The sequence below is a fragment of the Miscanthus floridulus genome, chromosome 7, assembly GCF_019320115.1.
Source record: "Miscanthus floridulus cultivar M001 chromosome 7, ASM1932011v1, whole genome shotgun sequence".
NCBI lineage: Eukaryota > Viridiplantae > Streptophyta > Magnoliopsida > Poales > Poaceae > Miscanthus > Miscanthus floridulus.
Genome location: NC_089586.1, coordinates 131,958,434 through 131,973,996, shown reverse-complemented (window position 1 = coordinate 131,973,996; position 15,563 = coordinate 131,958,434). Strand labels below are relative to the sequence as shown.

At 46.8% G+C, this 15,563-nt stretch overlaps 1 protein-coding gene across 1 annotated transcript; it reads right to left on the bottom strand.

Annotated features, from left to right (window-relative positions):
- Positions 1-12,095: 12,095 nt before the first annotated feature.
- On the bottom strand, positions 12,096-12,899 carry LOC136466307 (proline-rich receptor-like protein kinase PERK9). The gene has a single exon (XM_066464690.1). It carries the CDS (start codon positions 12,897-12,899, stop codon positions 12,096-12,098), a length of 804 nt encoding a protein of 267 aa, XP_066320787.1.
- Positions 12,900-15,563: the final 2,664 nt, after the last annotated feature.

Here is a 15,563-nt window from a genome sequence, read left to right as displayed (position 1 = left end):
CGGGGCTCCCACGACGCACAAGATCTGGTGGGACGACCACGCCGCCCCAGTACCCCAAGGATGGACCACTCCGACGACCACACCGCCACAGGAACAGGCCATAGGGCTCGGACATGCCGCCCCTGTTGGCACGATGCCGCATAGTTAACACATGTACTGTCCTTGTCTTCCCTTCAACTATAAAAGGCGAGGACTTAGGCCATTTAGAGGGGAGGAAGGAGGAGGACACCTTGTAACACATAGACACGCACACATTCCAGCCGCTTGAGAGCAACGTCTCAGACGGCCCACACGACACCCTGCCGAGACCTGGGACTAGTTTCCTCTCTCCCTTAGCTTGTAACCCCCTACTAAGAGCACTTCGGTGCAAGGAATACGAGTTCGATCTCTCAGACTGGACGTAGGGCGTCGATTGCCTAAACCAGTATAAATCTTGTGTCTCTTTGCATCACCATCTGGAATCGGGAGCACGCAGAACAAATTCACTGGTCGGTCATGGACCCCCCGGTCTGAAACACCGATAGTTGGCGCGCCAGGTAGGGGGCTCTGCGTGTCAGTTTCGTCATCCCAGCAGGTTCCGGATGGCAGACCCCGTACGACCATTGCGTCTCGGCACAGTGGTTTGGTTCGGGAGCCTAGAGTTCATGTCTCTAGGGCATGAGTACGACATGGTACTCCTCGCTCCTTGGGCCCCACCGTTCGACGATGAAGTTACGCACCGACAGCCCAGGCGCAGGCGACGCCCGGGCGGCCGCTCTCGCCGCGCTCGCCAGGCACGATGCGAGCAAGGCCACCCCGATGCTACACGAACCTAGGGTGGCACGCCACTCCCTGCCGATATTCTGCGACCAGCTGTTGGTACGGGGTCCCTGGCTGGGGACCTGTCTGGCCTGAGCTTGGACAAAGGAAAATCACCGGTGGCTCGCGGCGATGCCTAGTCGTCAAGCTCCGCTCCACCACTCCCTGAAGAACCAACCCCGATGGAGCAGAATCTAGTGACGGCACCATCCCCATACCCCTTTGGGTTGAGAAATGCTGCCGCTTCTTACGCCTACGCATACGCTGCCGCTCACAAGGATCCCTCAGAGCGCAGCCAGCGCTTCGGTCTCGACCTAAGCACCCACGCCGACTCCTCGGATGAGGACGAGGCATGGCCCGGAGTGGATTTCTCCGGGCTCCACGACTTTGGGGCTTTGCGCCAGTTCTTGGCCGCAAGCGACTACTGCTTTGGTTACTCCGACTCCGACGACGAAGGCACTTACGATCCCACTCGCGAGTGTTTCCACGTCGGGCTCAGGATGCCGAGGGCAAGCGAAGAGGACGAGGCGGCAGGTAGCCGCTCCCCCACTTCGCCCAGGGGCGGGCGCCGCCACGCCCCCACGCATTGCCCTGCCGGCCGCACGAAATGAGAACATCGCTCTTGCACGACCTCAGCGCCCAGACCTAGAGCAGCTCCGTGAGCTCCAAGCCAAGGTCGAACAAGACCAACTCCTTCTACAACAGCTCCGAGACTCTCTCAAACAAGAACAGCGAGGACGCGGCGAAGGCGGGGGAGCCCGACGGAGGGCCCATGATGTGCATCACTGCATCCACAACGACGAAGGGAGTGAGCAACCCCCAGTCTTCAATCGTGCTAGCCAGAACGTCGTGGCTGCAGCAATGCTGGTCCGCGCAATGCTCGAACCTTCTACCACAGAGGGGCAACGGGTCCACGGCGAGCTCCGCGATCTCCTAGAGACCACTACGGTTCAGCAGGCCGAGAGTTCCGCCTCCCGACGGCACGGGGGCGCCTCGAACCTGCCCATGGCGCCACCTCGGTAGGAGAGGGAAGCCCCGGCTCATCCCGAGCCCGATTGAGCGCCAATAGCCCACAGGGTCCCCATGCTTCTGGACTACCTCAGCAATCAACGCGAGGTACAGGGAGACCATGAGGTGGTCAGCAGGCGATGACGCCACGACAACGAGGGGCCTGTTCGGGGCTACCACCCACACCGAGGCGGTCGCTACGATAGCGGGGAGGACCGCAGTCCTTCCCCTAAACCGCCAGGCCCTCGGGTCTTCAGCAGGGCCATCCGCGCTGCTCTTTTTCCCACTCGGTTCCGGCAGCCGGCCAATCTCGCGAGGTACAGTGGCGAGACCAACCCGGAGCTCTGGCTTGCCGATTACCGCCTGGCCTGCCAGCTGGGTGGCACAGACGATGACCTACTCATCATCCACAATCTCCCCTTGCTCCTGTCAGACTCGGCGCGAGCCTGGCTCGAGCACCTTTCTCCCTCGCAAATCCACGACTGACGCGACTTGGTTAGGATCTTTGTCGGAAACTTCTAGGGCACATACGTGCGCCCTAGGAACTCCTAGGACCTCAAGAACTATCGCCAGAAGCCGGACGAGTCTCTCCGAGACTTCATCCGGCGCTTCTCCAAATAGTGCACCGAGTTGCCCAGCGTCGGTGATTTAGAGATCGTCCAAGCTTTCCTCTCCGGCACCACTTGTCGGGACTTGGTCTAAGAGTTAGGTCAGAATGTGCCGCGCTCTGCTGCCGCGCTTCTCGACATCGCCACCAGCTTCGCCTCGGGTAAAGAGGCTATTGGAGCCATCTTCCTCGACACCGACACCAAGGGTAAGCGGAGGGACGAGGCCCCCGAGGCCTCATCCTCCCACCTCCCTAAGAGAAAGAAAAAGGGGCGCCGAGGGAAGCAGGAGGTCCTGGAGGCTGATCTGATCGCAGCCGCGGAACGCAAGAACCCCCAAGGCTTCAAAGGCCCTAGGCCCTTCGACGACATGCTCAAGAAACCCTGCCCTTACCACCAGGGCCCGATCAAGCACGCTCTCGAGGATTGCACCATGCTGCGGCGTTACTACGCTAAGCTCGGGCTCCCCGACGATGACGCCAAGCAGAAGGGCGCCAGCGGCCAGGACGAAGACAAGGACGACGGGTTCCCCGAGGTATGCAACGCCTTCATGATCATTCTCTACTTGTGAAGGGCGCCTTCACTTGCACTTGATCATCTTCATCATCATTCACTTACCTAGGCCTCAATTCACCAACATCCATGTTCTTCATGGCATTTAAAAGTTGAATGCCTCTAACATCTTCTAAGTTCTCATTCTCTACTTGTGAACCCTTGGTTTCATCAAATTCAACATCATAAACTTCCTCAAGAGTACCACTATCCAAATTCCAAACTTTATATGCTTTGCTTATGGTGGAATAGCCAAGTAGGAACCCTTCATCATATTTCTTGTCAAACTTGCCCAATCTAGTGCCTTTCTTCAAGATATAGCATTTGCAACCAAAGACCCGAAAATATGCAATGTTGGGCTTTCTACCATTCAAGAGCTCATATGGTGTCTTCTCTTTCAATGGGTGACAATAGAGACGGTTGCTACAATAGCAAGATGTGTTGATAGCTTTAGCCCAAAAAGATCGACTCACATTGTACTCACTAAGCATAGACCTTGCCATATCAATAAGTGTTCTATTCTTCCTCTCAACAAGGCCATTTGATTAGGGGTGTGTACTTGGCCAAGAATTGATGTCTAATTTCAAATTCATCACACAACTCATCAATTCTAGTGTTCTTGAACTCACTACCATTGTTACTTCTAACTCTCTTGATGGTTATTTCAAACTCATTGTGAATGCCCTTGACAAATGATTTGAATATTGCAAACACATCACTTTTGTCCACTAGAAAGAATACCCATGTGTATCTAGTATAGTCATCCACTATCACAAAGCCATATTTGTTTCCACCGATACTAGTGTATTATGTTGGCCCAAACAAATTCATGTGCAATAACTCAAATGTTTTACTAGTGCTCATCATGCTTTTCTTAGGATGGGTGTTTCCAACTTGTTTGTCGGCTTGACAAGAGCTACAAAGCTTATCCTTTTCAAACACAACATCTTTCAAGCCTCTAACCAAGTCATGCTTAACCAATCTATTCAATTGTTTCATTCCAATATGACCAAGCCTTCTATGCCATAACCAACCCATGCTAGACTTAATGAATAAACATATGGACAATCTAGCTTCACTAGCATTGAAATCAACCAAGTATAGATTCTCATATCTAAAGCCTTTGAAGATCAAATTAGAGCCATCTACACTTATGATTTCTATATCATCTACCCTAAATATGCATTTGAATCCAAGATCACACAATTGAGCCACGGATAGCAAGTTGAAGTTCAAGCTCTCTACTAGCAACACATTAGATATGCTCATGTCATTGGATATTGCAATCTTACCAAGCCCTTTGACCTTGCCTTTGCTATTGTCACCAAATGTGATACTATCATAACCATCATTGCCATTGGTGTTGATTGAGTTGATCATTTTTGCATCACCGGTCATGTGTTGAGTGCACCCACTATCAAGAACTCAATGTCTTCCTTCGGCTTTGTAATTTACCTATAAAAGAAGATCAATTCTTTTTAGGTATCCAAACTTGCTTGGGTCCTTAAAGGTTAGTCACTAGGCTCTTTGGTATCCAAATGGCTTTCTTCTTTGAGCCCATCCATGGTTTACCAATGAACTTAGCCTTCATACTATTTGTACCCTTAGTAAGCATATAGCATGAATCAAGCTTAATGGAGGATACATTAGCATTTTTGCTCTTATTTTTGCATTCTTGCTCTTTGTGACCCACTTACTTGCAACTAGTGCAAAACCGATCATTGTTCTTCACAAAACTAGTCTTATGAGGAGCAAAGGTCGCTTTGCCTTTCTTGAGGGTATAGCCCAATCCCTCTTTATAAAGAGAAGCTCTTTGGCTACCCAAACACATAAGCAAGTGGTCCTCACCACCATAAGCCTTAGCTAAGGTGTGAGTGAGCTTAGTGACCTCCTTCTTGAGGTTCTCATTCTCAACCACTAGTGAGACATCATAAGTGAGACCATCACTACTAGATGAGGTAGAAGTGGGAGTGCTACAAGAAGGGTTAGTAGGAGCAACAATGATAGGCACAGATAGTGATTCATCAATTATATCACAAGTTAAACCTACATTGTAAGTTTCAACATGCTTCTTTTTATTTTGCTCATCAAGCAAAGAGGAATAAGCCTTTTCAAGCTTTTTGTGAGCTTTGCCAAGCTTCTCATTGGTTTTCTCTAGCCTCTCATGAGATGCATTAAGCTCATCAAAGGCTTGCTTAAGGGCTTTTAGTTCCTTACGCAAGCTTTTGCATTCCCTTCTCTTAATATCAAAGTGTTCTCTAGCATCTTATAGCATGTCAAATAATTCATCTTTAGTGGGTTCATCATTATCACTATCACTATCATTTTCATTTTCATGTTCATTTTCATCATCATGTTCTTCATCACTTTCATCATCACAAGATTATACCTTAGTGGCCTTAGCCATGAAGCATGATGAAGATTCGAAGAGAGAAGGCTTCTCATTGATGGCAATGCTTACAAGAACCTTCTTCTTGGTGGTCTTGTGATCATCACTATCATCATCATCATCAATTAAGCATCACTATCCCAAGTGACTACATATGAACCACCCTTCTTCTTCTTGAAGGCCATCTTGTCCTTCCTCTCTTTCTTTTCCTTCTTGTCCTTCTTCTTGTTCTTCTTGTTGTTGTCATCATTGTCGCTATTGTATGGACATTGGGCAACAAGATGATCTTTGTTTCCACACTTGAAGCACCTTCTTGACTCTTCTTTGTTCTTGGATGAAGACTTCTTTCTTCTAGCACGATAGCCCTTCTTTATCATGAACTTGCCAAATCTCTTTACAAAGAGAGCCATCTTTTCATCATCATCATCATCCCAAGATTCATCTTCTTCACTTGATGTCTCTTGCTTAGCTTTGCCCTTGGATGATGTGGCCTTGAATGCCATGCTCTTCTTCTTATCATCCTTCTTCTCCTTCTTTTCTTTCTTCTCATCATCATCTTTATAAGTATCATCGGTCATTATATCTCCCAATACTTGGTTTGGTGTCATGGTGTCCAAACCGCTTCTCACTAGAATGGTGACCAATGTACCAAATCTTGAAGGTAAGCATCTCAAGAACTTGTGGGAGAAGTCCTTGTCCTTCACTTCTTCTCCAAGTGCTTTGAGATTATTGATAAGCACTTGAAGCCTATGTAACATCTCTGGCACACTCTCATCCTCCTTCATTTTGAAGCTTGCAAACTTCTCTTTAAGGATATATGCCTTAGCACCCTTTACGGCTTGAGTGCCCTCAAATGATTCTTCCAACTTCTTCCATGCCCCATGAGCCATCTCAATATTTTTGACTTACTCAAATGTTCTTTCATCAATTGCATCATGAATAGCACTTAGAGCAATGTCATTGTTTTGGAGAAGTACTTCTTCGGCCGCGGTGGGATTCTCTGGATCTTCAATCTCAATTTTTGTTTCTACCACCTTCCAAACCTTCCTATTGATTGACTTGATATAAGTTGTCATCTTGGCCTTCCAATAGGGATAGTTGGAGCCATCAAATTGGGGTGGCTTCTTGGTGTTGTTGATTTGAGCCATTTTAACACCGAAGGTTGTTAAGCCTCAAATAACAGTGAACTCGGCTCTGATACCACTTGAAAGGTCCTAATGGCTAGAGGGGGGGGGGTGAATAGCCTAATAAAAATTTCTACAACAATACTTAACAAAAGGTTAGACAATTATGAGGTGAAGCAAGTGTTGCGCTAGCCTACTCAAAATGCAAACCACCTACCACAATTCTAGTTTAGATAGTGTATATTCACACAAAAACTATGACACTACCCTATGTTAGTGTGCTCTCAAAGGCTAACTAAAGAGCCACACCAACCAAGCAAGCAAGCTCTCACAACTAGCTACACTAAAGAGCTTGTCAACTAGTTTATGGTAAAGTAAAGAGAGTGATCAAGAAGGTTATACCGCCGTGTAGATGAAGAAACCAATGAATCACAAGGATGAATAACAATGAAGACCAATCACCTCAGAATCAATGATGAACATAATGATTTTTTACTGAGGTTCACTTGCTTACCAGCAAGCTAGTCCTTGTTGTGGCGATTCACTCACTTGGAGGTTCACGCGCTAATTGGCTTCACACGCCAAACCCTCAATAGGGTGCTGCATAGCCAACATAAGATGAGGATCACACAAGCCATGAGCAATCCACTAGAGTACCTTTTGGCACTCCACCAAGGAAAGGTCAAGAACCCCTCACAATCACCACGATCGGAGCCGGAGACAATCACCAACCTCCGCTCGACGATCCTCGCTGCTCCAAGTCATCTAGCACGACTAACTCCTCTTCGACTCTATCTTCTTCACCCTTGCTCAAATATGCCAACCACCAAGTGTATCACCTTGTGCACATGTGTTAGCATATTTTTACAAACATTTTGAAGGGTGTTAGCACTCCACTAGATTCTAAATGCATATGCAGTGAGTTAGAGCATCTAGTGGCACTTTGATAACTATATTCCGATACGAGTTTCACCCCTCTTAATAGTATGGCTATCAAACCTAAATGTGATCACACTCTCTAAGTGTCTTGATCACCAAAACAAAATAGCTCCTATGGTTTATACCTTTGCCTTAAGTTTTTTATTTTTCTCTTTCTTCTTTCCAAGTCCAAGCACTTGATCATCATCATGCTATGATCTTCATTTGCTTCATCACTTGGAGTGTGCTACCTATCTCATGATTACTTGATAAACTAGGTTAGCAATTAGGGTTTCATCAATTCACCAAAACCAAACTAAAGCTTTCAACGAGCCAGAGTTTCATGGATCCTGATGGGGCGAGTTCGGGGTCACAGACCTAGGCATTTTTGGTGTGCAGTTGAAGTGTAGCTGATAGATGGGGCGAGTTTTGGGTCATAGACCCAGGCGTTTGGTGTGCAGTTGAAGCGTAGCCGATGGATGGGGCAAGTTCAGGGTCGCAGACCTGGGCGTTTGGTGTGCAGTCGAAGCGTAACCGATGGATGGGGTGAGTTCAGGGTCGTAGACCTAGGTGTTTTGGTGTCTTGAGCCCCTGAGCCCCGTTGGGCTTTGGTAGGGGTCGGTTTGAGTTGTGTGCGTTACCCTATCCTCGGTTTCTCACAACCGAAGGGGCTGAGTTTTGTCACTTGCCTCGATCGCTCGGGCTCGAGTGATGTGCTCGGTGAGCTCGCTAATGGGTATGATCGAGTGGTATCTAGGTCCATCGTTCATGATGGGGTCGACATAGCCATCTTGTGACATTCCACTGCTCCTTTACCTGTAACCCGACAGATGCCTAGGTCATTCTAGAGACCGACCCGGGTGGCCTGCTGGCCTCCCCTCGATGGAGATTCTATGGGCTTGGTAGAGGTTTAGGATCGAACAAGAAGGTTGAGATGACCCTGTCTGCTTTGGGGCAGACTAGGCGAGGGCCGCACGAGGCTCATCTATGTTTTCTCCCCTGACTCTATTTGACGTGGGGTAGCCTGAGCCCTTTGTGGGCTGGCCTTTGACCCCCGATTGGTCGTTGCTCATATCGAATGAGGCAACTACCGTTTCATGATGCAACACGGAGCATTGTGGTGCATTTCGCTACACGTGCGATGCTTAGTTCCTGAGCCCCCGGGTGGTTTAAGGCCCGAATCATCCAGGGGGCATGGGCATATGGAATAAATGCATGTATGGATGTATAAAATGATTATAAGGAAATAGCGGGGGTCGGTAGTGTTATCTTGATGACTCGAGCGACGGGGCTTGAAGAGCTCTAGTCGGAAATGTCCGACCGGGACCCATGCTCATCGTTCATGATGGAGTCGGTATGGCCTATATGGGGCGTCCATTTGCTCTTTACCTATCTCTCAGTAATTTTCCTGAGCCATTCAATCGACTTTAGGAAGCCCGATGGTTTCTCCTGGCAGAGATCCCATGTTTTGGGTTTTTTTTTCAGGTCCCACCTGGGAAAGCGGAGAGCTGCCTATGTGTGGTGGCGCTTTGGTTCTTGCCCCTAGCGTGCGGTAGTGGTGGGCCATACCTAGGCCACATCCCATCTGATTAGGCACTGTTCCATTATGTAGGGCGCGTCTCATCGGTCAGGGCGCATCCTATCGTATCTTATCTGCATTAAATTGAAAGGGAGAGGGTTTTTCGCTCCATCATTTTGACTTTCCTGATCGGCGTGCCTTCCCTAACTACTGTGCTCTTTTCTTTAAGTAGGAGAAGGGAGAAGGTTTTTGCCCCATTCCTTCACCTATTCCCCATCTGCTGCCTTCTCTCATCTTCCTTCTTGCCGAGAGCGTCTTTGAGAGCCACGACAGTTCCTAGGAAAGAAAAGGAGGAGAGCAAGGGAGAGGAAAAAACTCACAAATCCTTCCGTGAACCCGGAGCGAGATGTCGGACTAGAGGTCATCCACTATGAGAGAGTCGGTGTTGAAGGCCTTCGTCGTGAAGGGGTTTCTACCGCCGAAGGAGGTGGCGCACTGGAGGGCTCCCGGAAGGGAGGAGTTCCCACAACCTCGGTCCAGCAAGGTGGTTTCTTTTCTTGCCTTTCATGAGCACGGGTTAGGATACCCCATGCACTGGTATAACAGAACCGACCAATTATACGAAATTAAGTAAGAAAATCATCCGCCAGAGCAGACGATTTAGCAAACTTAAGTCCGTATAACCCGGTAGTCCGTGAAATCGCGAAGGATTTCAAACCAACTCGTGTCCTAGCCATGATCGTAATAAGTTTAGCGGTCACCATCACATATTACATAAAAGTTCTCGATCTCAAATACATCAGAGTTTCAACATAGTTATTACAAACCAGTTCGAATGAAAATAGCGGAAGTCATTTGTTCAAACTACACACACACGGAGTTTAAATAGAGTGCCAGCGAATGATCATCTCCAACAAAAGCATCAGATGAGACATAAGGAACGACCATGCCCATGGTCCTAAGCATCACCCATCGCAGGATAAAGGCAGTTGATACAGTAGCCGTAATACATCTGCCCATCTACAACAAGTGGGAATAAAACCCTGAGTACGAGAAGGTACTCAGCCAGACTTACCCGACATAACCGAAAATAATTGACACCAAGGATTATGAAGGGCTTTATAGTAGGGTAGCTGACTCATTTGCAAAAAGAAGCATTTTTAGCATTTCAAGAACCTTTCTAAAAGCATTATTGCCAAGTTAATTATTATTAACCTGTCAACTAGATTTGCACCTATACTAGAGTAAACATATGATTAAGCAGATAATGATAACCAATGATCATTAAGCAACTTCCATACTGTCATATTCATTATAACTGTCCAAGTGTTCCATAACATTTACTACGATGAAGTCACTCAAGTCAAGTGCTCACTATCCAGGAGCGATGGCGATTCGAATCGATTCCTAACCAGCTGGTGATTTATTCCTTACACAAACCTCACTCACCCGCTAAAGTGAGATATTGATCACCGAGTCAACTTTCCAGGAATCTCGAGTTTGCCAGGAACCACATGTACCCGGGGGCCGACCGACTGCACTTTGGTCTTATCATCTCGCCCCCGTGTCCTACCACACCTGCTCCGGCACAGTGCGCTGCGGGCAATCTACTCGGCCCGAAAAATCTCCCAGCTTCGCGGTCGGAAGGTACTTTATCCGGCCAGCTAAATGTAAGGCATGCGTTCAACATGACTCGAGGCCCAACAACGGTCGGTCCTTAATCGACACAGACGGAAACACTACAGTCCAAAACTCTGCAAGTCTCCGTCTGGTCTCAACTTCATTTAACACTTAGTTATACCATGACTTCATAGTCATCCAAGCAGATCCAGGTAACCACCTATAGCTCGCAGGTGACAGGAAATCACCCGACTTCTACCGGTCTAAGCCAGCTAAGCATTGACTCGACTGCGGATAACAGGGTAACAAGGATGTAGTATAACAAAGGTAAACAAGGTATAATGCAGCAACGGTTGCAAACAACTCCTGAACGTAATGCATCAATTAAAGTAAAGCATTTAATTAAATAATTGCAAACCGGAAGAAAAATGCTCTGGGGCTTGCCTCTCTCGAAGGAGCTCGGACGGTGATCGGGGCACTCCGGAAGTTCCTCAACGTCCTCCTCGTCGGCTTCTGGCACTTCCTGCTGCTGTACCTCGAGCTGCTCCTCGGGCTCCTCGGGTATGACGACTGGGTTCTCGGTTTGCGATCCTGTATGATGCAATGCGCGTAAGGGATTATGCAAACGGTGCATCGACGGAGATGAATGCGATGGATATGTTGAAATACAAGGTAGTCAACATCATCCAAGAAACTATACTATAAGCACATGTCATCTACTGCATTCTCTTCTACTACTAATATGTTAAGTTAACCTATCTTATGAAATGCTTCAAAGATACACCAAAGCTTTACTAATTTCTTAATCACACTTAAAGCGATACTTGCTTAAACTCTAATTAATAATAGGTTTGAATAGCAACATATATTTCTAATGCTCCTAAAAATCTGAAAAAATTACAGTAGCATAATACTATCCTAAACAGACTACCATAAAAATTTCATAGCATTTGGATAAGTAAACTATCCTACACAAAAATGACAAGCTATAGCATGAAAATGATCATGAAATTACTTTGTACTATGAAAAGTGTCAAACAACAGAATTAATATTTTTCCTAGGTTCTTCATAGCCTATAATGACCGTACAAAAATTACCACATGTATGTTTTATACAAAGTTTGCTCTCTAGCAAAAATAACAAAATCAGCCATTAAAAGGGACTTGAACTACACCTCAAAAAATTTCCCATAGCACATGCATGAAACCTATTTTTCTTAGGAAGTACATGACATAAGAAGATGAACAAACTTGAAATCATATTTTTCTGAAGCCTATATATTTTTATACACATTTTTCAAGTTATCAGCAATTTACATGATTAAATAAAATCCTATAGAAAAGTATCTCAAAAATGACATGCAATAATTTGCCCTAGTAGATCTGGTGATAAGGAACCTAGAAAAATTTGTTTCAACAAATTTGGAGCAACTTTGAGTATCCAAACATTTTGCAAACCATTTCTGTTTTCAAATAATAAAGAATAAATTGAAAATAATTCTTTAAAACTCTACTGGGCCGGCCCGTGGAAATGAACTGGCCCACGGCCACAGCCGGCCTGCTCAGCCGAGCAAAGAGGTGAGCAGCGGCCTAGCTCGGGGCTCGGCCCAAGCCAGCCTGGCCCAGCTCGGCCGGGCAAGGCCACGCCACTGCGGCTGGGCCGAGCAGGGGAGGCGCTCCGCCGGCCGGTGCTCACCGGCGGCAAGCCCTCCTGGTGGCGCGGGTGGTGCCAGCGTGTACGCCATGCTGAGCTGCAACGGCTGGGATGGTGGAGGTGGCCCGGCGGCGTGACGAGCCACCCGGCCGCGGCAGTGCTCTCGCCGGAGAGGACGGAGGCGGCCGCGCTTGGTTCTTACCTCGACGACGACGGCTGCAAGCGAACGCAAGCGAAGCAGGGAGGCTAGGCGGAGCTGCTGGCGGCGTGAATCGGGGAATGGAGGCGTGGGAGGGGTATGCTGCCGTCGAGGCAGCGGCGGTGGCGGTGGCGAGCTCGTGTTGCGCGCGGGCGGAAGCTGCTGCTGTTGCTCTGCGGCTGAGAGAGTGGGAGGAGTAATGGGGAGGAGGCAGCGCTGCAGGGCAGAAGAAGGCGCGCGCGTGGAGGTGGAGCCAGGCCGTGGCTGCCGCGCGGCGGGCGTTGCCAGCGCAGGGCGGCCACGCGGCAAGCGCGCCCTGACGCGGTCGGGGCACGACGCGGCGTGGCGCGGGCAGGCGCGCGGAGGCAGGCCGGGCGCGGCGCGGTGCTGGGCTGGGCCGAGCGAGGCGAGGCGCGCGCGCGGCGCGGGAGGCTCGCTGGGCCGGCTTCGGCTGGCGGGCCAGAAGCGAGGCGGTGGCCCGCTAAAACAGAAAACATTCTTTTCAATTTCCATTTTCAATAAATTTTCAAATAACAGTTTTCAAATTTTATTTTGAGCAAGAAAATGACCTCTTTTGAAAATGTACCAAAAATGAAAGTTGTTTAGAATTTAATTCTCTACAACTTTGCTTTTATGACCAAAGTCCAATTCTATCTAGATTTTAAATTATAGAATCAAAGTTAAATTTTAACTCAAAACCCTAATTTTGGGAAATTACTTTGGAAGCGAAATTTTGAATTAATTTGAATACAAACCTTGCTCCAAAAATTGTGCTAAACAATTCTAGATGATTTACAAGCATAACCAACAGTTTCTACTCAACTAGCAAGCAAAAATCAGAGCAAAACAACTCTAATAAGTGTATGCATCATTTACTTTTCACAAACATGTTTCGTATGTTTCGAAGTAATGTTTCAGTTGTTATATGCAAGATTACGCATGTATGAATAGGATGCTTGATGATGCACGATATGTATGATTAGCAATGCCTAAATGCAGGCATAACACCGGGGTGTTACAGCCCTCCCCCCTTATAAAAATCTCGTCCCGAGATTTGGGTTACGAACCATTTGTTATAAAATTCTTCATAAGCTTTTTGTAGATACTCTCCTGTTTCCCAAGTTGCATCTCCCTCATCATGATGATCCCATTATATCTTGTATGTTTTCACCACACTATTCCGAGTAGCACGTTCCTTAGTGTCTAACACTCGGACTGCTTGCTCGCGATACACCAAATCTGATTTGAGTTGAATACCTCGAGGTTCTATTCTTTCCTCCGGAACACGCAAGCATTTCTTAAGATGTGATACATGGAAAACTGGGAAAACGGTACTCATTGTCTCAGGTAACTCTAACTTGTAGGCTACCGGACCTCTTTGTTCTAGGATCTTGTATGGTCCTACGAATCTCGCAGCAAGCTTTCTTCGGATTCCAAACCTTTTCTTCTTCATTGGCGTGACTTTCAGATAAACGTAGTCACCAACTTCAAACACAAGGGGTCTCCTTCTTTTGTCTGCATAGCTTTTCTGACGTGATTGGGCAGCTTTCATATTCTGCTGAATAATATGAACTTTCTTCTCGGCTTCTTCTACAAAGTCAATGCCATAATACCTTCTATCTCCAGGTTCGACCCAATTCAATGGTGTTCTACATTTTCTGCCATATAAAGCTTCGAATGGTGCCATCTTGATGCTTTCTTGATAGCTATTATTATAAGAAAACTCAGCTAACGGTAACCATGACTCCCATGATCCCTTGGAAGACAATACACAGGCTCTCAACATATCCTCCAAAACAGCATTTACTCATTCAGTCTGACCATCTGTCTGAGGATGATAAGCGGTACTGCGAATTAAACTAGTTCCTAAGCCTTTGTGTAAATGTTCCCAAAAATGAGCCGTGAACTGTGAGCCTCTATCAGATATTATGGTTTTTGGTATACCATGCAACCTCACAATTTCTGCGACATACTTTTCGGCATATTGAGGTGGTCGATAAGTGGTTTTGACAGGTAGGAAATGAGCGGTCTTGGTAAGACGGTCCACAATTACCCAAATCGAATCATGTCCTTTTTGAGTAGTGGGCAAACCTATGATAAAATCCATACTGATATCGTCCCACTTCCAACTAGGGACTGATAAGGGTTGCAACATACCGGCAGGTTTCATGTGAATTGCTTTCACTCGACAACATGTGTCACATCTGGCAACATAGGCTGTAATTTCTTTCTTCATTTTGGTCCACCAATATCGAGATCTTAGTTCTTGATACATCTTACTACTTCCAGGATGGATAGATAACTTAGAAAGGTGAGCTTCATCTATGAGCTTATTCCTAAGCTCTCGATCCTTGGGAACCACAAGACGGTTGTCAAACCACAACATGCCCTGTTCATCCACTTTAAAGTGTTGAGACGGCTTTTCTTTTATTTTCTCTTTGATGTGGAATATCCCCTTGTCAGTTTTCTGACCTTCTATTATCTTACTCTCCAAAGAGCAACTAATCTGAATACTATTTAACACAGCAGGATGCATTAGATCGAATCCATCTTCAAGTAATGGCTGCACAGTCAAGTAATGTGACTTCCTGCTCAAAGCATCTGCCACTACATTGGCTTTACCAGGATGATATTGCACATTCAAGTTGTAATCTTTGATCAATTCCAACCATCTACGTTGTCTCATGTTTAGCTCTGGTTGGGTAAAGATATACTTAAGACTCTTGTGATCCGTGAAAATATTGCACACATTACCAAGTAGGTAATGTCTCCAAATTTTTAGGGCATGCACAACTGCAGCAAGTTCAAGATCATGTGTTGGATAGTTGACCTCGTGCTTTCTCAATTGACGTGATGCATAAGCTATGACTCTCCTTTCTTGCATAAGTACACAGCCTAATCCAGTTTTCGATGCGTCGCAAAACACATCAAATGGTTTCTCAATATCTGGTTGTGCTAGAACAGGAGCAGTGGTCAACAGTTTCCGCAAAGTGTGGAAAGCTGCTTCACACTCCTCTGTCCACACAAACTTGTGATCCTTTTATAGGAGGCTTGTCATCGGCTTGGCAATCTTCGAGAAATCTGGTATAAAGCGACGGTAATAACCTGCTAGTCCTAAGAAACTTCTAATCTCAGGAACTGTGGTCGGTGCTTTCCAATTCATAACTTCTTGCACCT